Source organism: Teleopsis dalmanni, chromosome 2 (genome assembly GCF_002237135.1).
Source record: "Teleopsis dalmanni isolate 2A chromosome 2, ASM223713v2, whole genome shotgun sequence".
Taxonomy (NCBI): domain Eukaryota; kingdom Metazoa; phylum Arthropoda; class Insecta; order Diptera; family Diopsidae; genus Teleopsis; species Teleopsis dalmanni.
The window spans coordinates 2,937,610-2,964,078 of NC_051847.1; the positions used below are offsets into that span (position 1 = coordinate 2,937,610).

A 26,469-nucleotide genomic window follows, 5' to 3' on the forward strand; every position below is an offset into this window, starting at 1 on the left:
ATCTCTGTTATAGTCATAGGCATACGTTTATTATTTCATGGCATATGCGGATTACTGGCTAGATACAGGGTGTTATGTTTAAACGACCTGAAATTTAGAATGTATTCTAAAGTAACAAAACTTCCGCAGTTCCTTAATGTATATTACGATTAGTATAAGTTTATCTTCTTATTTATTCCAACAGTGATAGGGAGTGTTCCCATAGCCCAATATTGAGAATTCTCATATTAATGATTTTGCGCTATGTGTATCCGTTACGATGAGCTATCGTTTTCCCACGTAAAGGTTACCATTGATTAAGTCAAGTGTTCTAAGGGTCCTGATCATTACCTAAGTAAGTCAAATCTGTATATAAGATTAATTTAATAAGTCTAGTCTAGTTATAATTAGTTCCTCAAGCTCTCTTGTTGTATTATATGCCGAGCATTCAGCAAAAAAGCGGGAGGGTTGCATACTGCTAATGTAATTGTAAGTTTTGCTATTTGAAATATTGATTTGTGGTGAATAAGAACTCCTAAAATCGAAACTATTTTCAAAAATAACTTAGTTACTATTGTGCAATGATAACATAGTAGTAGAGCATATATACTATTCCTTGCCATTCCTTGCAATAGTCTCACATTGTACAAATCAAGTTTTTTCCTAGCAATATGAATTATGTAAAAGCAACTGCTAATTCTCCGTACAATAGAAATATGTAATTTAATATAGATGTATCTAGTGGTTTTGCTTGTTTAAGTTAGTGTTTGCACACTGTAAACTTACCCTCTGGTTGCTTCTGACGGTGGAATATTCTGAAATCGTACGGGCGTTTAACATTTTTAACGATTTGTTCAGCCTTAAGGGTAAATTTGTTCATGGTTATTATCACACTATCAGTCCAAGGGGCAATGTACACAGTATTCTCGAAAACTTCAATCGCATGTAGGGACTTAACAGGAATATGTGTCTGAAACGAAGAGAAAAACAGAGCAAGAAAAAAACTTTTAAATAACGAAAGGAAACGAAACGAGGCAGTCAACAATTTCAAAATTCTGAAAAAATGAATTTACAATCAAAAGCGGACAGAAGTGAATATTATTACGGCTCAAAGTAGTAATGGTTACTTATACGGCACGTTGCTCGTTTGATTAAAAATTCAGTTCAACACTCAGCAGTGCATGGATGTCATCTAAAATGCCCACGCGCCAAACGTGCTACACTAATAATTAAAATTCACTCATACATCTTGTAGCAAACAACAACAATGAAATCACTGTTGCGAAATCTTATAATAAATTTATTCCATTGCATCGACGACTTCATATTGTCGGCAATAAAAGTACATGCCTTCTACTTGAGGCTATTTAATCACACTTGCAGGCAGTCATTGCTACCTTTTGCTACCTTTTTAAAGGTACTCACATCTGCAGTTTTCTTTAGCGACCAGCGCTTGTGTCCTCCGTAATCAGTGCGCTCAATAAAATCCTTATAAATATCAATCCAATAGACATGTTCATTGGGCAGATCCAATGTCACACGGCTCGGATAGAAAATTTGTGTTGATACTATCACCGTACGGTTGCTACCATCAAGATTGGCACGTGACAAGCTTGGACTCCACTCGGTAAAGAAAATGAACCTGCAAGCAAAAATAATGATACAATTAAAAAATTAAACATGACTGCAACCGCAACAACCACGACAAAAGCTTGCTTTTGTTGGTTTTTTTGCAAAAGCATTTCTTATGTTTTACCCTTTAGTGGGATCCAATACCATGGAGGAGGGACTATTCACCTCCTCCAATATAACGCTGCAATATTGCATGTTATTCGTGCACATGAACATCAAACCAGGCTCATTACTTATGAAATACCAATTTCCCGATATCCAGTCCAAACGTAATTTATCGATGGCTACAAAAATAAAACAATAAGCAATGCACATTTAAAAGGTCCAGCAATGACTATGACTACAAAAGGATACTTTGCTTTCATTGCTTTTTATTGTGTACTTACAATGCGTACAAGTAATTATTTCAGGTAGTGGCATTGTCCAGCTCACGCTTAAATCATCGATGCGATGACATTTCATATAAATAGTCGTCCAAGCACTGGAGTACATGGCGCAGAGAGTGCGATTACGATGCCAAATTTCAATGGCGGATACATCGGGTGACTCAAAGTGTCCTAACAACTCGCCGGTTGTGTTTACACGACGCACATCCGACTGAGTTACGAATACCAGTGAAGCATTCTCCGTTTTGGGCACTAAAAATATTACAGAAATTTGCGAATCACTGCAGTATAGGTAACTAATGTTAAGTGCCTGCAGGCAAAATTATGCAATATATAGTAGACATACTTACACGCACACATGCATACACATATTAACAACCATACATACATTCAAAAAGTTGGCTTAACTTACCATTTATGGCGAAGCAACGATTCTTTTGTTTTAGATAACCTGTGGCACAAGAGCATTCGTATGAACCTGGCGTATTATGGCAGAACTGGTCGCACATTCCCTCAACGGAGCACTCATCATAATCGACACATTGTGTACCGTTGACAGGTTCTTGCCCAGGTGGACAATAACAAGTTGGACCTTGCGGCGTTAGTTTGCAGTTGAAGGAACAATTTAAATTGGCACATTTGGCATCTTGAGTTTCTGTAGTGAAAAACAGAGCAAATACACAGTTACTTATCGCCATAGAATATGGCGAATTTATGTTAAAATGTGGGAATGTTTGCATTTCCTTACCACAATTTAACTCATCATTATCACAGTCCCAGACACCATCACAGAAACGCGAAATATCCAGACAGACACCATTTTTGCACTCGTTTTGGTAGGATAAACATTTAACAGTATCCGAGGGACCTGCAAATGCAAATGTAGTAGTTGCGAAAGTATATTAAAAGTTTTGGATGACACAATATTTGGAAAATTAAACTCAATGAAAATAACTGAAAGTTATTCTATATAAAATAAAGATAATACGACTTAAGAAAATGTGGACGGAAGAAAATCAGGCAAAGTATTAAGTTAGATTTTTCGGCATTTTGAATAAAGTAGTTTAAGTTGGAAGTTCTTCTTAGAGTGCGATGTTACTTACAATTTTTTTCATCCGAATTATCAGAAATGCCACAGTCTAATTCACCATCGCAAAACCAATTTTTGGGAATACACTTCTGACTCTTTTCGCACTGAAATTGACCCTCATTACACTTGGATGCATTCGCTGAAACGAAGAGAAATAAGAAACAGATTAAAATACTGTGCTTTTATGATACTTGAATATCTCGTAATTTAACTTAAATATTCCTATATGCAATATATTCTGCACATTTATAATTTAGTGGAATGCATTATATCTTTAATAATTTTATATTTATTATAAATAAGTATTTATATACGTATAAATTTATACTTATACGTATAAATTTATTTATATACGTATAAATTTATACTTATACGTATAAATTTATTTATATACGTATAAATTTTTAACGAAACGAAAAAAATGGAATACAAGAAATCAAGACTTTACGATGACGAAAAACAACGCTTTCCGATTAAAAAGTATCTGGAGTCAAGTCAATTTTAAAGAACTTTTCAGATTTAATTTGGTTCTTTTTGTTAATCGTCTTTTGTCATGGAATCAAAAATGTCCGATTCGAAGTTCTGATTCATATAACATATTATTGCGGATGATGAGTCCAAGTTAAAAAATAGTGTCAAATTAAAATTTAATAAATTGAATTAATTTTTGCCTATTTATTAAGTAAAAGGTAATGTATTATGTTTACAAAGTGATTCATTATCTTCCTTGTTTTATTTATAATTACTATTTAGACTGCCTCGAATATAGAAAGTCTTGGGATTCATATAATTTTTCAATCGGAAGATTGCAACTTTTAGTCTAATTTTCTAATATAAAAATTATTCCTTGTCTGAAGAAAGCCAAACATCGCCACAACAAAAGTTTAATCGTTTGTTTTTTGTGATAATTCTGACAGTTTCTACAGAAGTTCTTATTGGAGTACTCAATATGGTCACGTATATATTTTTCAAACAACAATCTGTAATAACAAACATAAACAGATTGACATTATTTCTTGTTAAACTTAATAGGGTTTGACTTTTGTGACGTGTTTTCATACAGAGTTGCCTTGTTATGTTTGGAAGGGTTGTTCTCTTTGCTAGTCACGCTCTACCTCTACAGTTATTTTTAGTCTATTAATGCGTTTATTGAAGGATATAGGAGTTAATATGTATAATACTATGAACCTATATAATAGTACTGTATCTTACCAACCCATTATTATCTATACTATTTGCCACGATATCATTGTAGTTGCAAAAGGAAAACTAGAGAAATATTCTTCGTTGCAGGTATCAGGTATTGAGCGAAGAATTAGTGCGAATTTTGAGCACTTTTTGGTTACAGGCTATCTCCTCTAAGTTTTTAGAGGTGTGTCGTATAATTCTCATCAAGTTAAGTAGTCATCAAGTAAGTTAAGTAGTATATATATATATATTTGGTATATTTTGTCTATATTATGGTAAATAGAAATCTTATTATTAAGAAAATCTAGTTAATTTTAATAAAGAATTACAATTTTATGGTGTGAATACGTTTTCCTAAAATCAATAGAATTTAAACCCAAACTCTAATTTTAATTCATACTTCAATGTTTTTGTAAGTTGACTAAGATATATTTCCAATAAAATAACTTCAAGCGAATCTCTTGTGCCATATGAAATGTCACGCTTCTTAAGTCGTTTTTTTTTATTTTTGTTTTAAAATTGTTATTATGATTATTGGAACACATTTCCAAAAGAATAAAAACTAAAACTGTAGAAATTTTATGTTTTCTGAGATATTTATGATACTCAAAACGTAAGAACTTAAGGGCACACTCATAACTTCGTCAAGACAATATGTAAATGAGATTGCATGTTTATAGCTTCCCGGGAGCTCAAACTCAACTGGGGAATCGTCTGTTATTTGCATCCATTTAACGCTCCAGCATTCTATGAAGTCTTTAGACACCAATAAAGAATATAGTATTTCATTTTTTCAGTTTCTTTGTATTTGTATTTATTTGGTATGCTGTGCAGCGTTTGCACAGCACCAAAAAGGAACAACTTCGAATCTTTTAAATAATTTTAAAATTTAAATGATCATTTACAACATAATGTCTCAAATGCAAGCAAGTGTAAATCCAACTAAGACCGGAACATTTTTAATTTTCTAATGTAGCCATGAGACTCTCCTTCCACCGCTCTAAGTAACTGGTGGCATGTTTGAATTGTTTATGAGTAAAGTTTGTACATTTTGCACTTAACAGGAGAAGCCTGTACTTCCAACAAATGTCAATCAAACCAACAAGAGCAAATAATTTTAATGTAAAATAGCAAAAAAGTTTACTATTTTAAAATTAATGTTGTTGCGCAGACTTAATGGGAAGTACAAGTACAACTCTCAGGTATTCCCATTAGAACTGTGTGAATATTTTCACCATTTTCAAATAGATTACCTAAATCTTTATTGCTCCAAATTATTAAAATATTTGTATATAACTATACAAAATATATAAAAAGCTTTTCTAAAATTAATTATTATTTTTCAGCTTTAATTTAAGGCCTTTAGTCGACATGGTGCAGGACTTACAATAGACAGAAAGTGAAGAAATTTGCAAAGTCTTTCCCAGAACTATCCTCAAAACCATCATCACTGCAAAGATGACGAGATTATTAGCGTTTTAAAACTATCTGTGAGAAATATTTAAGTTTAATATGTTTTACGATATTTATGGTATATATGGCATATATAATCGGCGTAGAGCTAACTATTTATAATGCATCGAAGAATTGAAATGGAATGATGGATTAAGAGTCCATTTAAATAAAAACAAAAGCAATCAATTAGCAACGTTCTATAAAACTCGTACTTTTATTTGGTTATCAGATACCAAACATTATTTATAAAGATATTTATTTTGAGGTTTGTAATAATCAGATTTAGGAATTTCAACTAAATGATTGTTTAGAAATTTTGCAAACTGAGCTTTACGGCGATAGCATATAGAATCATGTTTAGCTGTGAACCTAAGCTCTGCTTTAATGCCTTAGTAAATAATCAAAATTGTCACACTTGGGAGGGAAAAAAAACCTTCACTACTGTCCATACAACACATTTCATACAAACAAGCGGATCAATGTACTTTATGGGCTACTATACTTTATGGCGTTACAGTTACCGCCGATAAATAACGCTACAGAAACATAATTACTGATTTTTTATAGCATGGATTAGATAATTTCCACTTGGACGATAGAGGCTCCAAAAACATGCCTCACATCTTGTGATACAATCAATTTTTAAAAAAAAAGTTTAACAATCGTGCAATTTTGAAAGAAGCTCAGATCTATTTTCAAAGGTCAGCAAGACCATGAAATAAATAATGGCTGATATAAGTCTAGATTTATGTATTGGTATTAGTATTTCAATTAAAATGAACGTTTTCTAAAAAATGTCTGGAAAAGATCACTTTGATTAAATCATTTAAAAAAAAACTTATTAACCAACGTTTATGTTAAAGTAAAAACAAACTAAAGTTTTTATATAATCACGATTTAGATTAGAAAAGTGAAGCAAACCACTACATCAATAGTACATATTTGTGCTAGCAAATAACTCTAGCTTATTAGAACCTATCCAGTTTTTCGAATGAAAGGTAGAAATCCCACTATCTCTCTTAAGACGTTCCTAATATCAGCCGATGGTCAAAAATATTCCTTCTAGCACCCAAACCTGACGGTTACAAAAAATTTAACTAAAATTCGAATAATATTCTGTTACCTCAGACAATATGACCAGACAATTTAAAATGACCAGACAGATAACGTACTGTGAAGGAACGTAGATTTATAAAATAGGATAATCTTAGTTAATATATTACTTTAAACGTTTTTTTTAATATGATTTAATATAACTTCATTAAATATCAAACACAATGTAAATTTTCGATATTCATATTATAGTTTTCAATATGAGATGTAAATTACGATATTCATCATAAATCGAAATGAAAAATTAATAATGTAGATTTCAAATAAATTATTAATTTCAACAATCAATGTTTCTCAAGATATACCAAATGGATAGCAAATAAATTTATAGAATTATTCCAACATGGTGGGTTGAAAGAGTTCACTGGTATTCATAACATTGCAAATAAAGTTCACATTCGCTTATTTACATTCGTCTGAAAATGAACGGGACAAGTTCAAAAGTCCGCTACGTTGTCTATAAATGGAATCAATGTAGAGCACCTTAGTGCATGGGAATAGAGAGGCTTTACAATCAAATAAAATAAAATTATAAATTCCATGGGTTGTAATTGCGGTAGCAATGCACAATTTAACTTAACGAATAACCTGCCAAGATAAAAGTTTTCAAATTTTTCCATAAATGCATTCATTCGTCAGTGCACTGTTGACAGAGCAAACTGAATGAACTGAACAAACTGAACATTGTCTCCAGCTTAATTTATTTCAATTTAGGCTGTGGGGTGGACAATAGGCAATATCGATGCAATGCGAACTGATGTGATGTGTTACCATGCCCTGATGCCATGTCGTGAAGGCATTGTCGTCTCATATAATTAATTTCAATGAAAACGTAGACATGTGACACTTGATGAAATATTTCAATTACCACAAGTTAGTGCCGAAAGACGAAGGGAAAGACGACAGAAGTAGATTCCTTTTAATAAAAATGTCTAAACAATAACTAAAAATAAAATAAGTGTAGAATTTTTCAATTAATAAGTGTAGAATTTTTTTTAATAAATAAATAGTATTTAATCAAAATACAAATGTTTTGTAACTGATGAACTCATAATTGACTTATTAAAAATAAATTTCAGAAATTACAACAGGATACTATACCTTTTTAGAATGGTTATATGCATTATTAAAAACATCTAATGAAGATAAAATCACATCTATTTAAAAATTTAAATATCCAGATGTAACTCTTGATTAATTCAAAAATAATTGTTAAACAAAATTAGAAATAGTTCTTTTAGGGAATAATAAATAGCCTTTCTATAATATTCAGATTTTTTAACGATCCACTATCATATATAATGAAAAACCCACTAATTTAAAAGTTGATTTCAAGACATAAGCAGTATGGGCGTAGCCAACGGGAGCATACGCGGCGGTTCTCACTTCCTAAAAGTGCACCAAAAAGTATTTCATAACGAATAGATGGTCTATATGTTTGCAAAATTATCAAAATAATATGTATGGGTTTTTGTATTTACAGGCAGTTTACTGTAGAAGTTCTCGATTCTTCGATGTAATATTCTTTTCATTTGCTCACCAGTTTACCACATATAGACGGAAATTTATTCTTATGTAGATCCCTTCTGGCCTGAAAGCAGTGTTAAAAATATATTTATACCTATTTTGCATTTTATACTCTTTAAACATTAACGCTGTACTTGCATGATCACAACTACTGTAGCTTATGATCGCTTTCATCCAAGGAAGAGACAGCCGCTGCTCACCAGGATATTGTTCAACTCACTACACAACACCTTCAGATATCAATATCAGGCAAACCTTGACCTGGAATTACGAGGAATGTGAAATCAAAAATGTTTATAATTAATTCAACAGGGACGATCTCTGTCCAGATATCTCACTTACGTAATTTGATAAAAATATATTATACTTATAAGAAGTTTGTTTAAGAGTAAAAAAGCATCAAGGCCCTATAAAATGTAGATTTTTTTATCAGCGATACGAGACAAATCTACTTGTCTTTTAGTTTTTGTGTGTTTTTTTCTGTATTACGTTTATTTCTCTGTGTCAACCGCAATTCGGAATAGGGGTTAGAATATTCCCGAAATCAGGCATGCCTGACGTAAAAGACGATTAAAATTTATTAAACACGACTCTGTAACTTTTTGGAGTATAATTGATAACAAGGTTTAGATGTCCAAACACATAACTTTTATTGATATTGATAGAATTTATTCCAAGAGTTTAGAACACTGCTTTTGAATAAAATTTTGAAAATATAAGTATAATATACTTTTCGAAAAAGAAATATTCATATTCGTTATATATTCGTTGAAATGACTAAAACTTATAACCGATTACCTATATCTGAACTCGGAACTCAGGTTTTTTATCTTTTTGCAAAGCAATTTATTTAAATTGAGTATATATTGAATGTGAATAGCATGTAGTACTTTTTCAAAATGTATGCATATCGATTCAGATTTATTATAGACACAACTATCATAAGAAATGATAAGTCAAATACGAAAAAATGTGTATTTGTCTTTTTTAACATCTTTATTATTTTTTCGCTTATGAGGAAACACAAATTAGTCAGTGACATGGATGGGACTCTGCAGAAAACCCCCCAGCTATCAAACAGTAAAAGTACCCAGATGCACCAACTTGAAAAAGGCTCAACATAATATTACTTTTTTCATATATGAACATGGGACTCTGCAGAAAACCCCCCAGCTATCAAACAGTAAAAGTACCCAGATGCACCAACTTGAAAAAGGCTCAACATAATATTACTTTTTTCATATATGAACATAACAGCCTCAGTAAGACGTGGCTTATCACATAATGAACTTTCTAGTAGTATACTTCTATAACCGAACTTACCGCAATCGTGCAGCTCATCGGAACCATCCACACAGTCGCGTTTAGAATCACATTTCCAGCGCATCGGTATACAAGGGCCGTCGTTGCATTTGAAATATGATGGCGGACATGTGGCTGAAAGAAGAAAATATAGGAAAATTATTTCAGTTATGAAACTGGTGTAGACTTTTCTTGAGAAAATTAATCCAAAACGAGAATTTTAGAATTGCATTCTAAACCGCAAAGGATAGAAGAAATTAAGATTTTCATCGTGAGTGAATGAAATTTTCATTCTCGATGAAAAGGTGTATGTATGTGTGTCTAAGCTCGCATACTCTCATAAATTAGTGGCGTGCATATGTAAAGTCTGGAACGTGCCAGCATTTTAAATGACAATAACAACACAAGAACAATAATGTTGGTTGTTTGTTGTTCGCGGCACTAAGAAACGTGACTTAAAATTTTCGCGTCATTAGCAAAATTTAGCAACTGTAATAAAAAAAGCGACTACAATTACACACACAACAACAGCAACAACAACAACAACAACAACAACAACAACAACAATAGAAACGAAGCTATTAAAAGCTCGAAATAACTACGCGCTCACAGTTGTAGCACGCGACCACAAAGCACTCCACACGCCACACGCCACACTTCTCATTTCTCGCACTCAACTCCTACTTCTACTCATACTCGCACGTAAGCAAAACTCGTGTGTGTATTCAAATCCATATGCATTTGTAGTTTTCACACGCAAGTGCTGCAAAACACGTGAACCTCCTACCTTTCCCACTTTCGTGGCAGTTTTGGATTTCTTCTTCTTTTCCGGAGAGGTTGACTTTTATGTGCTCTAATAAACTTTTTATCTGTTTAATATTGTTAAGGGTTTTTATGTTGACTTTTATGGTTTTGGTAAGAACCATAAAACTAGCCTTTAATGGTTAGCTTAATGCTTTTTAAGCGTACAGTAAAGTATGATGAAGGTCCACTTGTGCTTAAATTACGATATCCGAGAGTTCAAAAAGGTTCTGTTCCCTTAAAAAATAGAGGTGAGGATGCGAATAAAGAGAAAAAGTTGATTTGTGTTTTATTTCCTTCTCATAGGAAGGCATCCCCAAAACATTTTCATATCCACAAATATATACATATTTAAGTATATATATATATTTATATAGACATACATATATGTTGTGGATACGTGTGAAAAATATATGTCCAATTTTGATAAAACCCTATCAATTATTATTCGTCGAAAAGATGAAATGAATGGTAATGTTTGGAACTGGAAGACGGATTGGCAAAAATATTTTCATAAAGTAAAGAATTAAAAACAAAGTAATGACAGTTTGAAGAACCGAAACTTGTATGTCAATTAATAATTATAAAGAGGTTTCTCGAAAAGTAGTGAACTACAACAACAAAAACTCATTTTTATATTATTTTAATTAACTGAATTTTTAGCTGACCATACAGCTGTTTCGATGTTTCGAGTACTGCCAAATACCCATCGTCAGTGGTCTTGGAAATAATTATTGTCTTAATTATTCGTAAATAATTTTTTGAGGCTGCAAGTACCAGGAATCGAACTCATGCCCTACCAAATTTGAAAGTCAGTGTCAGCACACCTTAATTAACTGACCCAAAGCCGAACTTGACTTTCATGTTCTCACATTTTTCTGAAGTTTGATTAGGTTAATCTGGCTGGCCGTAAGTCACGCATATATCTTTAGTCCCTTGTGATGCTAAATGGTTTGGGCAAATGGTATTTACCAAATAGTTAAACCGCTATGTAGACTCTGTAGTAGGTATTTTTGCGACAGGCAGCAGCGCATACGTCTATATTCCAGAAACATATATTCCAGTATTTTTTAAAGTGTATTTTTAGACCAAAAAACGTGCTTGCTGTAGTTGTGCTACTTCTTGCTATTAGGGCAGTCTGGATATGATCTGTTTAACGTTTAATAAAGAGAATTTCGTTAACTACAAACATAGCTATTTTTCTATTGTAGATCTAGAGAATCGCATAAGGCAATGAAGTTAATTTTTGTTTTCTTTAAATTTTTTTTCCTCTTATTTATCATAACTGATTTAATTGATGGACATAATTGAGGACATAAGGTAGTTAACGATTCGCAACGATTCTTCTAATAGAAATACAAATTGTGTTATTTGATTTTTTTGTCGGGTTGTATGGCACATACCAACCATTTATTTATTTAAATCCTGTTAAATCAAACATTAAAAATGGCAAATTTGTGAATATTTAAAAACTAAGGATTTTATTTAATTTCAATATTTCAGAGAATAAAACCACAAATAGTTTCAAAATGCAATGTTTTCATTTATTTGGTAATTAATAAATTTATAAGCTTTTTTAACTATTTATGAGGTTTTAAATATTATAAAATTCCAAATTACTCAAAGTTCAGAATTAATTTGCTAATTAATTTGTATTTTAATTTAAAATAATTTCTCCACCTAAAAAAAATGCCAACTTAATTGATAAAATAATATTTAACCATTAAATTGTTGATAATACGAACAGCCAACATTATTATAAAATAAAGTTTTTCATTTAATATTAGCAAACCGCACAACCATTTTTAAAAAACATATGTTCCTGGTAAGCGAAATCAATGGAGGCGCAAACTGATCTACCACGAAGGAGATGAAGTTGAGACCTATTAGGGTAGATTTTGAAACAAATCAGTATAAATAGGTTTTACACCCATTTTTAAAAAACATATGTTCCTGATAAGCGGAATCAATGGAGGCGCAAGCTGATCTACCACCAAGGAGATGAAGCTGTGACCTATTAGGGTAGATTTTGAAACAAATCAGTATAAACAGGTTTTACACCCATTTTGTTCCTGGTAAGCGGAATCAATGGAGGCGCAAGCTGATCTACCATCAATGAGATGAAGCTCTGACCTATTAGGGTAGCTTTTGAAATAAAATAGCATAAATAGGTTTTAGCACAATTTTTTCACTTTTATGCTATCCTCTATAGTTCTTTTTTGTATCTTAATTTATTAGTATCAATTACATTAAAAATCTTTCTAATATGTTTATATATCTATATCTGGTAACTAACATTAAATCAATTCAATTTCAAAATTCTTCAAATTTAAATTTATTTATAGTCAAGTATTCCAAAGAGTTCAACTGTTGATACTTGTAGTCTTAAAAATTATAAACAAAAAATGTTATTTTCATGTTAGAAAACTATTAGAAAATGGTTTATAAATTAATAATTTTTAATTATTTGGAGTTGAAAAACAAAAAACGCTACCAGCAAAAAATACAAAAAATATTTAGTTTTATTCAGCTACTTTCAGTTTTTTATGATGTTAATTCATAAAGGAAAATATAACGAGCACACGACAAAATACTTCCAGCAAATTGATTTAAAATTTAATTTTACAACATAAGCCAGCCAGACGGACCAACCTGCAGAAACTAAAATGGAATTTTAACTACAAACACTTGGCAGTGTGACTTGCTCTGACTTCCTACGAAAACTTCTGCAACCGTCATTAATGTACATTTGTTCCTGAGGAGCGACAAAGACGTGCTATATAAATTTCGGGCACTCTGACTACCAGAGTCTGCCAGTAATTTCACAACAATATTTTCGGCACGTTTCAGATAACTTATGTAGCGTCGTGTACACTTGCGAGTCTAGCAATCTTAGGTACGAGTATAATCTGTTGCAAGTTGTTGCTTTGAAGTTCCCATAATTTTAGCATAATTTCCGTGCGGTTTTTGTACGAGTATACGAATATACGAGTATAAGAGTATAGTTGGCAGACAGAAGAGTTCTGAGCCAACATGCTGAAAATTTGTTTAAGCACTCCTTGCTTAATTTTTCATAAAACAGGCTATTAACATACACAGCAGTGTGTGGAAAGGGCTTTGAGCAAACTGAAGGCTTTCTTTGTACGTGGTTCATTGTACATTGAGGTTCTAGGGAAACCCTTTTCATTTGTTTAAAATTTTAAATATTCTAGATGCAAAAAAGGGTTAAAGTATTTAATTTAAATATTAAACGCAACTAAATATGCTGTTTTTAATAGATATATGTGCTTTCACAGCTACCAGTTGGTATTTAATAGCATAAATGCTTTTCATTTCAATTTCAAGTTTGAATCATTAAATACTTAATTTGTATGTAATAATTTGGCTTGAACTTGTTTTTTATTTAAATACATAAATAAACAGAATTTAACTATGGTATAGCTATTAAGAAATATTTAAATCATCAGGTGAATTATCAGATTTAGAATAGAAAACGAATAGATCCGATGATACGATGATAAATGGAATAGTATTGAAATAGTATTGATTTTCTTTCAGGGTCAATTTCGATTTGTGGAATATCCAGTAGACGCATCTACTTAAATCAGATGAATAAGTTGAAATTATAAGATTAGTAAGATTTGTTTTTGATTAAAAGTTTACGTTATTAAAGCTTTGTCTAATGATACCCAAACGAACAATAAATATTTTTGATCCACAATCCTGAAAGAACCCTTAGTTCTACAATACAGTACATTCACAGTCTGATCTTCTGAGACAAAAATATCTGCAATATCTTAGTTTTATTCTTCTGAAAAAGTTATTTACTTTTCCTTCTGGTAATTTCTTCTGGTAATTTTGGCTTGAAACCATCATCTTTTATCATCAGTTACAATTGCTGACGTATTTGACAGATTCTTTCCGGAAATTTTAACATGTGCTTGCAATACTGAACTCTTCAACTTTTTTACCCAATTCGAAACGGAATTCAACATTCGATCTGGGTTCTATGCTTTGTGACATTATTTCGCAGTGAAATGTTATGCGAATTTCCTTAAATTTAAGATAAAATGTACACTATTTATGTATCATAATTCAGTTCAAGGTATTGTAGCGCTAAGAATTTGTATATTTATATAACAATATATATTAAGAATTTTTAAAGATAACGAAAAACTAAACATTATTTCTATTAAAATATTTTTTAACTAATTAATTATTTTTTTTACAAATCAATTTCAATTTCAATAACAATCAATCAACACTCCATCTTTTCCTTCTGATATATTATGTATCTGTAGGTAGTTAAGAGTATATGCAACATCCCGCTCAATTGATAAAAAAACATTGGCAGAACATTGTGTTAAAATAACATATATACAACATTGAATCAAAGAAACATGGATTTAATCTATCTTTTTCTGTTAAACTGCCATAATGATCCTCAGACAACTACCATGAACTGCAGATTACTACCACTTTTTGAGCAACATTTCTTCGGCTTACAGTATCCACATAGTCAAATGTGGATGTTGCGTTGCAAAAAAAGCATTTCGGGCACGGGCTGTAAGTATCGATAATTATGTCCATATGAGTTTAATATTATTAAATTAAAATATCAATACTTTCTAAACCTTCTAATGCCTAGCTCGGATTTTTGGATAAGGATTGGATTTTTACATATATTCTTGTTTTTATCAAGATTTTCTAATTTTAAATTGAATTCAAAATTATTTTTATGCTATATGCATTTTAATAATGAATCCTTTTACAATTTTTCAATTTTAATTCAGTGATTTAAAATTCTGTGTTGCGCTCGTTCTTAACATTGTACATCTTAAACATAATATTCTTCTTATACAATGTAATCCTAATCTTTTAGATTTGTTTTGTGAAGCACCAGCATACTTTGAATCCTTTTAGAATAGACTTCAAACGTTTTGTGTTTCTAGAATTTAACATTCTCCTTTTCTGACTCCATCCATGCCACCAAGGCTGCCTCATAATTTATTTCAATTTCACCGCAGCACATGAATGCATACACCTAAACACCAAAGGATGCTCAGATATGAATGTAAAAAACTGCACGTTCAATGTATACACGTGCCTGCTATAGAATTTATTGAGGTAGTCCTTGCTGAAGTTCTTTCGATTTTTTGCGGAGAAAAAGTGGAGAATTCTTTCCGTGTTGTATTTTGTTATGCCACACAAATCCTTTAAGTTTGCGCACAATGCCTTGTATATTGATGACGCCGTTGGGTGCTTCAAAACCCTACTGTTCCTAAAGCAGTCTTAAAGCGAACGCTTACGCCTTGCTTTCCTTAAAATTCAAGGACATTAAATAATGATGGAATATTATTGTTGGAAATTTACACTGAGAATAAAACCAAAAAAATGTGTTTAGGAAAAGAGATATAGAGATATGGGAGCAAATAAAAGGAGTTGCACGAAATGGAGTTGAATAATAAAGAAGTTACGATTGCTGTTTACTTTTCAAGGGAATTATTTACATTTCTGTCTTGTTACTTTGGTTTTTAAAAATTTATTTATTTTTGATTTGGCTTTTATTAAAGTTCATTTCTATGGTTTGTTTATTTTGCTCAATTGATGTACAGTAGCGGAAGTAATTTCTTATATTTGCACTAGTTCTAGTACTTCACGACAAGTGTGGAAACTGTGGAAAGTGAATGTATCTACACGATTTGTAATCATCAATTCGGAGTGGTTCAGAAATTGAAGCTTCTCAAATCATATAACATAGAAGAATATAGAAAAATATATGAAGAAACTATTTTTATTACCAAATATGTTTTAAGTTCACATAAGCAGAAAACACAAATTACAATGTCTTTATTTAGCATTTTATTTGCATATTTTTTTAGATACTTTAATGTTCTGAAAAATTGCTTAAGTAGTTTCACAACCAATCTACTGTAAATAAGTTAAAATAGTAAGGAAAAGAAAAGAAAAGAAAAAATATTGCAGATATTCTCCTGTGTCTATCTATTGACAGCACTACTAGAAAGTTATGTCGTACGGCAAAGCAAATTAGATTAACAGCCACTACAGGAGAACATTTCCGAAGCCAACTTTCGAACTCCAGTCATAGCACTCTAGCACTCTAGACATGCGAAGGATATGTGCTTTTAACCGAAGATGTGCGACAATGCAAAAAAGCAATATGTATCTAAACGTGAGCAAGCAGCAAACTCAAGAGCTGAAATTGCTGGTGAAGCATACGTAAGCAAAGATACAGATACAAAAGGAGAAAAATTATGCGGTTTAAATGTTGCTTAGCATAAGTTTACGTACAACAAACTTAATAAACAATAATGTACTTCTACGTAAGCCAAGGTGCGAGTACATAACTGCTACAAACAAGCGTTTATGAATTGAGATGTTTTTTTTTATTTTTTGTTAACATAAACATATGAAACACTATCGTTAAAGTTGAAATTAGAAAATAAATTTAGAGAATTAAGGATACAAAATAAAGTGCATTGAAACGTTCTAGTACTACTATTCTTAATAAACGTTCATACAAATACAATATTCATACAAATACATCAAGAGTTTCTAAGCATTTCGAAATGCATTTATTTTAAACCACATTTTGCAAGAAACATATTGTATTCGTATTTGTACATAGATCATCACTAAAATATTTGTGAAATCCTTTTTGTGGTTTCGATATACAAAAATGGCTTCAGATACAGTGGCAACAACTAATTTGTTGTACCACAAAAATGTATTATCAATGCAAATGTCAGTTTTTCTTTGAGAAAAATTGTTTACTTCTAATTTTTTATACTGTATCTTATAAATATGCAATCAAATAGTACCAACATTTCTAACACATGTCAGACGGTTCAATAGATTGAGATAGATTTGATTTAGTTGAAACCATTTTGATTATTAAAACTTATAAAACTCATCCATAATTAAATTTGCAAATCAAAGCAAACTCTACAATCAAAATTTTACCGTAAAGTTCGTCCTTTAGTTGACATGGAATGTAAATGATTTTGTTATGGTTTTACCACAAAACACTTCAAAATTCTTTAAAAATTCAAAAAATTTACATTTATGGTTTTGCACAACAGCATTTTGGAAATAATTTGGGCATAAATAGAGCATAAATTGATACGAACAATAAAAATGAGCAACACAAATATAGCACAAGGATGTGCTATTAAACAACAAAATATAAAGGACATTCACTTAAAAATTTATATGCAGCACAAGAATATCCTAAATATGCAAAAATATTTTAAGAATTATTTCTACGAACGTTTTCATATATCTGAATCTACATTGATTGAATAAATTGTAGATAGGTTTAGACATTTAACCCATTTTTTGTTTAGATGTGTTGCAGAAAAAGATAACATACTCTTTCATTCATAAAAAAATTAAATAATTGACAATAGAACCATATTTTATAATATACAAAGAGTAGGGAAGCTGTGCTCCTCTTTTTTATCTTAACTTTAATAGTCGCTGGCTACTATATTCAATAATGGTAGACTACAGTGAGAGTGGTGAGATATTATAGTCAACGACAATTGCTTAATCGTACCTAGGATACTAAACTTAAGAAACAAAAAAAATTGTGGCCTATATCATTGTACTAGATCTTTTGGCAATGATATTTGATACCGTACAAATATACTAAGTTTAAAAAGATAATTTTAACACAATAAAGGTGACATTAGATGCTCCCTAAAGTTCAACGAAATAGATCAAATACGTCGTGAAATCTTTCGTATAGTACTAAAAGAATTTATTAACTTTGTCAATAACAGTTTGTGTAACACAGCAATGCAGATAATGGAAGTCTTATAAAGTTAGATAGCTAGATGAAATAGATCAATTAAGTAGTGATTGTCTATATGTTTAAATTTAAATTAGTCACTCATATTTAACGTTACATATATACACTCATACATTTACATAAAATTTTGACACATTTTTCCGAGTAATTGCAATCGTTTACTATATACAACATTACAACATATTTACTACCATATATCAAATGAACGACTTTAGAAATTTTGGGATGTGATGAATGTGGATGTTACTCGATATTCATATTAAATTTTATTGTTGTTGTTATTGTGGTTTCCTGAGTTAGTGCTATTGCGCACTTTTACTCTTTTGTGTCTAGGGGCTTATCCCTACCCCACACTAGGCTTTCACTATGCAGGAATTCATATAGTTTATTTATCTTTTAATTGATGATAGACCGTAGGTCAGCATATCGTTCTGTGGGTCCTGAGGTGGACTTGACTTTTGTTAGGGCGGGGTTAGGCAGCGTATCAACTTTTGTGAATAATTTTAGGGCGCTGTCCTTGATATATTTTTTCACTGAGTCGATCCTTAGATCTCTGTGTATGTCTGTTGTTCTAATATACCATGGAATCTTAAATTGTCTTCTTATAACCAGGTTTTGTGCTATCTGTAATTGCTTTATGGCAGTATTTGAGGCTCTTCTGTTCAGACTAGTTTGTATTTAGATTAAATTAACACACGGTGTTGTTTTGTTACTTATTACTATCGTATCAAAATATGTTATTTATATTTATTAACATACAGTATAAACTAATTTAGAGTGTTAACTATCACAACATATGTTACACATAGCTATCAAAAGATGTACCAATCAAAATGTGAAATACAAACAAATATTTGTATATAAACCCTTCGAAAACCGTATGGTTTATATATATGATAAAAATAAACATTTTATACTTTAACCACCTTCGGGGTAAGGATTAAAATATCTCTGAGTTAAGGCATGCCTACGTACCACACGCCCACAACTTTGGCTGTCCTGACTAATAGATGTTGACCTCATTAATGAGAGTATCGTGGTGGCTGTGGTAAAAACATGCAGTTAATCGGGAAGAATGAGTGAACTCATTTACTTTCATTCGATGTAGAGATACAATTTCCAACTAAGTGCTATGACCTAAAGCATATTGCATTTTCTGATAGACTAAGCTGCTTCCCTAAGAGGAAACTATATATATTTTTTATTATTAATATTTTACAATTAATATGTTAAATATGTTAAATAATATGTTAAAATAAATATGATAATATTTATTAAAAAATATATTATCCGCTGACACCTTCAATGTTTACGTTGTTAACTTATATGAAGAGCACACTATACGTTACACGTTAAACCTTCAGGGTAGGTAATCCCGTTAAAAATCTATAGACTTGTACTTTGAACAACCGGTTGTCAACCAAGCTAATGGTTATATATATATTCCTTGAAAGTAATATGATCACATCAAATTTTGTTGTTGAGACACATAAATAAGGTTTAATATCATAGTACTATCTTCAAAATATACACTGTTGAAATTTGAAATCATTATAGTGATAATATAAACTTTTGGATCTTTGAAGTGATAAATGTAAATAGTGGTAGTTAAAATATGACTATATCATTGACAGAATAAATTTGCTTTTAACCTGAAACAAAAAGATATGACACTCATGCTTACAAATTATTGAAATACCTTATAGTATACATATGTATATGTTATATTAAATATTTAGTATATACTTCAGGTACATAAAATACCACCCATTACCAGCGGTGTCGAAGAAATGTGCAACAATAAACTAAACTTTTTGCATAAAATAGTTATTTGCTTTCTTCGCCTCATGAAAACGAAATAAAATTTCTTTCTCCTTTAGTAGTGAATGAAAAAATTTATGACTTTTACTTGCACACAGACATTGCATAGACATGCATACCCACAGACATATATAAATAATTATATGAACATAAGTATGTAAGATTTTTGTGAACTTTTTCCTTAGTTAAGTAGTCATAAAAGTGTTGTCGAAGCAGAAACTTTATGATTGTATGTATTTGATAGTAGTTCAACATATTGACGGGATCTTGCAGGAAGCTGGCCAAAGACTAACGATAACCAACTGAGTAATAGGAGAAGGAAAGTAAATTAAACTAAGCAGGACGTGGAAGTGGAAGTGGAAGACCAACTCTATGTCATGCTGAGTTGGTGCTAATATGAGAAAATTAAAGTGCTAACATGTGAAGAAGTGCTGAATAAAAATCGACAAAAATATATATGTTAAGCATACTTCAAACGTTACAAAGAAACCAAATTTACTACTAAAACCAAGCAAGACCCTCAGTAACTCACTTTGTACCAACACTTAAAGTAAAAGTAAGTTTCTTCCTAATATACTGCAACTCTTAAAGCAAAGCATTTACTTAGGCTTAGGATAGGTTAATGACGGAGGTTGTTAGAAAGCTCAAATTTGTTACGAATACCTCTTTGAAACTACATAGAAATAGTTAAAAAAATTTTTTATTTTTTATATGTGAGAATTTGTCAAAGTTCAGTATCCTGCCATGTCAACATTAATGAAGAAACATTTTTTTAACACTTGTATGCAGTTTTTATGCTTTTCACTTCGTTAATAAAAAATTCTTTTAAAGGACACGGAAATGTAGTTTACATGAATGCAAGCGTAAATAACGACATTTTTAACAAAATATTGTTTAGTCTAATTTACTGAATTGCAGTCGAACTACGCTCCAATAAATACTTTCCAATAAATGCATTTCATATTATTTACACTAGCATTTTTTGTGTGGTTAATTGTGCTAAAAATTCTTGCCTTGCTTGTTGACTTAATGCATATTCCATTGCACTCTGAACCAAACAATCGCAGAAATAAACTGGTGCATAGCCCTAAAAAGTATGCAACACTTCGCTGCATAATGGAGCAAATGGCACTTTTGTCTTGGCATTGAGCATGACTCTTTGCCTGATTCCATTTACATTAATTTTAATATTATTTTCCTACGTAGACTGTCAACAGTACTGATGACTTCACAAATATGCGTAATGCATGATGTTCTGTGTCATTGACCTCATAGCCTGGCAGGTGGATGAAATATTTTTGCACTACACAATTTCACTTGTTAGCGCTTAGCTCTCATAAGAAATAACCAGGTGATGAAGCTTAAAGGTTCAGAATAAAAGACTGGGATTTAATAATCGTGTAAAATGTAATTGTGACATTTACGATGTTATATGTGAACAAAACTCGATTTTTATTAAAAACAATATTAGAATAGACTCGATATAATATATAAAATGTAAAATGGACCAGAACCAGTTAATTGGTTGTGCTACCGCACAGTTCGATTTTATTCTTTTCGCAACATCGCTAGGTGCCACACAATCTCTTTAGATATCGACGTTTGTTCGTCGACCAATTCTACTGGATTATTTTTTTTAGAAAAGTACGGCCCTACAAGATTTAGTAGTGCTGTAGTAGTCCTCCCTGGGTCTGTCTTCGGTTGTGTTTATTATTACGTTGGTATATTCTCAGTGTTGTTTTCTGCATTACTTATGCATAAGTAGAAGTCACTAATAAAACAAATGACGGGTTTGAGTGGGCTTATCCTGAACTTTTTTAGTTTTTCCTTTCACTCCGTGGTTATTGCCAGTTTTATTACCTTAAGGAGTTGGTTTCAACTAATTCAATGTGTTTACCAAAGTTTTTACGGAATCTCCGCGATACTGTAGAATTCTGTAGAATTGTGCCCGATTATACGCAATGCTGTAGTCTATAAACTGCAGTAATAAACATTTACTAGTGTAGTAAGTGACTTGAGCTTAATAGTGCATTGGATATATTCCGGCATCTTGATTTGTGGTTTTAATTCCTTGATCTCATTATGTAAAATAGAGCAACAAGATACAATGGTAATGAATGAAATAGCTAAATTCATACCATATAATGCAAAATTAGAGTGAATGGTCGAATTTCAACTTGACAATAAAAATCTAGCACTGAAATGACAGTTATTTATTGTTTAAAGAAATTTTCATTCTTGTACAAATAATGCTTTATAAATATCTGTAAATACCTAAAATATCCCAATTATTATATATTATTTTTGACAAAATCCAACGATTTATAAGATTTATAATTGGTGTAAACGTTGTGTTTAACACATTTAAAAATATATTAAAAAAGTATATATCTAAAAATTTGAAATAATTTAACTTTATTGTGAATATCAGCTGAAGAAGAATCACTACATCTATATTAGCCTGGTTAATATCGAAGCTTTCAAATAAATATATATGCATATATAGACATCCTGTTCATATATTGTCTGTCTCTTTTGGTTTATTTTTTTTGACAATTCAGTTTTATTAAAATAACTGTCCCTTTAAAATTTTTCATAGCTGAGGTAAATATATATTTAAGTAATTTTTTTATTATAAAAAACTTTTAAAAATATCTTTTACAGAAGTTTTCTAAACTCATAAATAAAACGCAATTAAGGCAGGGTTGTTCCGGTAAGCAATCATGGAGATTGATGATTTTAAGGAAGATATAGGCATAATAGAGATGAATGAAAATCAACTTCTTTTCGAGATAGAATCGGATGAAGCACAGAATGGATTACAAATGGAAATATCAGATTTGGAAGTTTCAAAAACAGTTTTTGTAGATATTGGGGGTCGTTCTATCAATACTATAAATTGTACAGAAGCAAAACCAATGTTTCCTATTTGTCGCGCATGGTTACAAAATGAAAAAAAATCGATCAATACCACAAAAGATAATGAAATTCAAATTAAACAGGAGGATAATGGAGAGGAAATGTGTATATCAGCGCCAAAGCAAAGTATCAAGACTGCTGTTCCTCCACCGTATCCACAAAAAGAACTGAGTCGTGCAGATTCGTCAAATGTTAAAGAACTGTTGGAAGAGTTTGTACACCGTGGGAAGAAAGTGAAAAGGGAGTGGATAAAACAAAGATCAATGTATAAAGCACAATTTACCATTAACGAGCAAATTTTAAAATTTGTCGACAGGAAAGAATCTTTGAAAGAATAAAAAGCATGTATCTTTTAGAAGGAGAAATAGAATGGTGTTTATTACACTGTACCGAAAGAAGAAAGAGTAAAGAGATTAGTAAATAAAAATATAAATCAATTTCAAAATCTTATCATTTATAGTCTTGCTTGTAATATATATTCGTGAAGTGAAACTATATTCCTCTTTTAATAAACATTGATAATTTATTACGAATATTGGATTATTGGATTATTGTGGAGTTTCTAAATAGGGCGACAGAAATTTAATAAAAGTTATTGAACTTAAATATGCTTTCCCGCATATTTTGCAATTAATGCTATCCAAAAATATAGTAAATATCTCTATCTGCAACTCCTTATGAAATTTGTATATTAAGATTGACAACTTTTCTTAGATACACTGTGTATACATGGACACATTGGATTGCATGTGTCCTCAAATTTGCGCTTCCTTCCATTTATGTTTAAAGTATTACCTAATTCATTCTGAACATTTGTGTTGGTAATAGTGAATTGTATCGAGCTTTTAGGTTCTCTCACAGCACTGAAATCCGATTCATTTTCTTGCTCTTCTGCAATTGTGTCCATAGGGACTACAGTTTTTGAGCTGGTATAGTAACATTGTTGTTTAGATTGTTTTGCTATAGACATCATTAGTATCAAATAATTAAAAATAAAAATTTTTTAAAAGTACTAATATTTTTTTTAATTGTGATAAATTTACCAACAGCAAATCAATTTTTTAAAAAAAATATGTATAAATAAATTAAGATGAAATATTAAAAAATACATACAACTATTTTTCAGACAACACATCTGTATGAAATACATCTGCAATGAATACAATGTACTACTGTTTGTATGGGTTTGATTAATAGAAATAATCTTACAATAACTTTAGATGGCAACGCGGAATTCACTAACGATTAAGTCTAATGACTAAGAAGAACTAGAATGTTTTTGGTAGTTTGAAAAAAGTGTAGAGTAGAAGCGAGATTCATGATTTCCATCAAATATTTCCATCAAATTTATATACAATGAGTTGATAATACGAGGATCGCTATTTAGATTTTTAGCCAAATAATGAAAAAATACTAACTTCTCATTGAAAGTCGAAGTATTCTTCTTTACGATTAATAAACTTTTGCATGCGTTCAAACCATTTTTTCCAAGCATTTTTTACAATCTTTATCAGACACCTCCAAAACATGATTTTTTAATGCAACAACGGCTTCTTCCGCCGACAAAAATCGTTGTCTACGCAGTTTATTCTTGACGATCGCTTTCAATGACAAGAATAAGTCAATGGGTGCCAAATCAGGACTGTACCATCGATGACCCATCGATTCGATTTTTTTAATGTTCAAAAAATCGGTTAACAGACGAGATGTGTAAGCACTCGCATTGTCTTAATGGAGAATGATCCAATGGCGCTTGTTTGTTTTAAGTATATCACTGATGACTTCCGGTAAACATATGGTTGTATACTGGTACCATTCGGAATTGACCGTTTTACGTTCCTGTAATGGTATACTCATAGTTGCCACATGACCCGAAAAAAACAAGCGACCACTTGTTTCGAATTTCTTTGAGTGCGAGCAACTTTTGTTGGATTTGGTTCATCTTGAAACACCCATACAGTCGGCTGCTGTTAACGTTCCGGCTCATACGCATATATCTATCATTCGGCACCTGTAACAATCTTATATATATCTTTAGAAGCACCACTTTTGTACTTCCTGAGCATTTGTGTACACCAATCGATACGAGAATATTTTTCAGATTTTGTCAAATGATTTATTCATTTTCTCACGGCTAAATGGTTGTACAATATTTTATATATGCTGGTGGAACTAATGCCTAGGATTCTCTCAATCTCAGAGTATGCCGCATGAGAATCTTGAATTATCAGTTTTAGCACAGCATCAATTTAGCACAACTGTTTTTAAACGACCTAATCGAATTTCGTCATGATTTAAATCATTGTACCAGCGTTTCACAGTGGAAAAGCATGAAGCTTCATCGCCAAATGTGGAAGTAAAGTGTTCGATGCACTCATGTCTTGGGTGCATTTATTGCGTCGAAAGTCGCAATAAATCATCGCACGAAAATTTACGAACACTCAATCATCGCGAACACTCAATTTACAGATCACTGTAAATAACACAAATAACGCTCTTTTGACAAAAAGTCTAATGTAGGTTAGGTTTAATAATGTCAAACTTTGAGTCAGGGCTCAAAATATAAATAGTGAGTCTCGTAAGTAATGTTAGTTTGTTATTTATTAAGAAATTTTATTAAATAAAGCAATCTGTAAAATGACATCATAGACTCGGCAGTATGTTATGAACTACTAAACTCAGTTCATACCTGACGTATATATTAATTTAAATAGATCAATCGAAGTGAAACTGAAATGAAAACGAAATACAGCATATTTAAATAAATTTATGTACTACATATTTTTTTTCAAAAAATTAATAAATTTATTATTCAAAGTTAATGGAAACAGTCGTTGTCCGCAACTTCTTATTTGTACAAAATTAGAGTAAAAATGACAGACTCTGTTTATCGCATTATTCAAACGCATGGGCGGGAAATGCGATGTTTTAACGAAACTGTAGAGAACTGACAATCATTTGTAGTGAGGCATGTCAACAGTAGTAACTTAACACCAGCAGTAATTCGCACTAGTTGAAACGCAGTTGGCATCAACCTCAGATACAACGTAACAATAGATTCGCTATTTCGCATTCGAAAAAGTCATAATGAAATGAGATTATTGTCAACGTGACGCGACTGAAAAACTGAAATATTTAGCAACAATAAACTAATGCGGTTATGTTCTACTTCAAAGGATATCAAATGATAATCCATGCCAATGTGGAATCTGCGCCATTATGTGCTGATTTCGTAATGGAAGCTTATCGAAATGTGGTCATTATTGGGTTATTATTTTGATAGACATGTAGTAGTATATAATTATAATATTGCTTTTATAAATTCACATATAATCTTTTATAAATACAAAAAATGTTAAATTCCATAAAAATTTAATTATACAAATCTCACATAAACTTGGCAATTGTCTTATTCAATATAT

The 26,469-nt window shown here is 31.2% G+C and overlaps 1 protein-coding gene across 1 annotated transcript in view; it reads right to left on the reverse strand.

Annotated features, from left to right (window-relative positions):
* LOC119683633 (low-density lipoprotein receptor-related protein 1-like) overlaps positions 1-14,496 on the reverse strand; it is a 24,921-nt gene extending 10,425 nt beyond the window's left edge. Inside the window, exons 1-9 of the mRNA XM_038097421.1 lie at positions 14,445-14,496; positions 9,694-9,807; positions 3,101-3,226; positions 2,746-2,865; positions 2,410-2,652; positions 1,998-2,249; positions 1,736-1,895; positions 1,405-1,621; positions 766-949 (exon numbers count right to left, since the gene is read on the reverse strand). Of these exons, the coding sequence (XP_037953349.1) occupies positions 766-949; positions 1,405-1,621; positions 1,736-1,895; positions 1,998-2,249; positions 2,410-2,652; positions 2,746-2,865; positions 3,101-3,226; positions 9,694-9,807; positions 14,445-14,496 (1,468 nt within the window). The remainder of the gene's footprint in view (positions 1-765; positions 950-1,404; positions 1,622-1,735; positions 1,896-1,997; positions 2,250-2,409; positions 2,653-2,745; positions 2,866-3,100; positions 3,227-9,693; positions 9,808-14,444) is intronic.
* Positions 14,497-26,469: the final 11,973 nt, after the last annotated feature.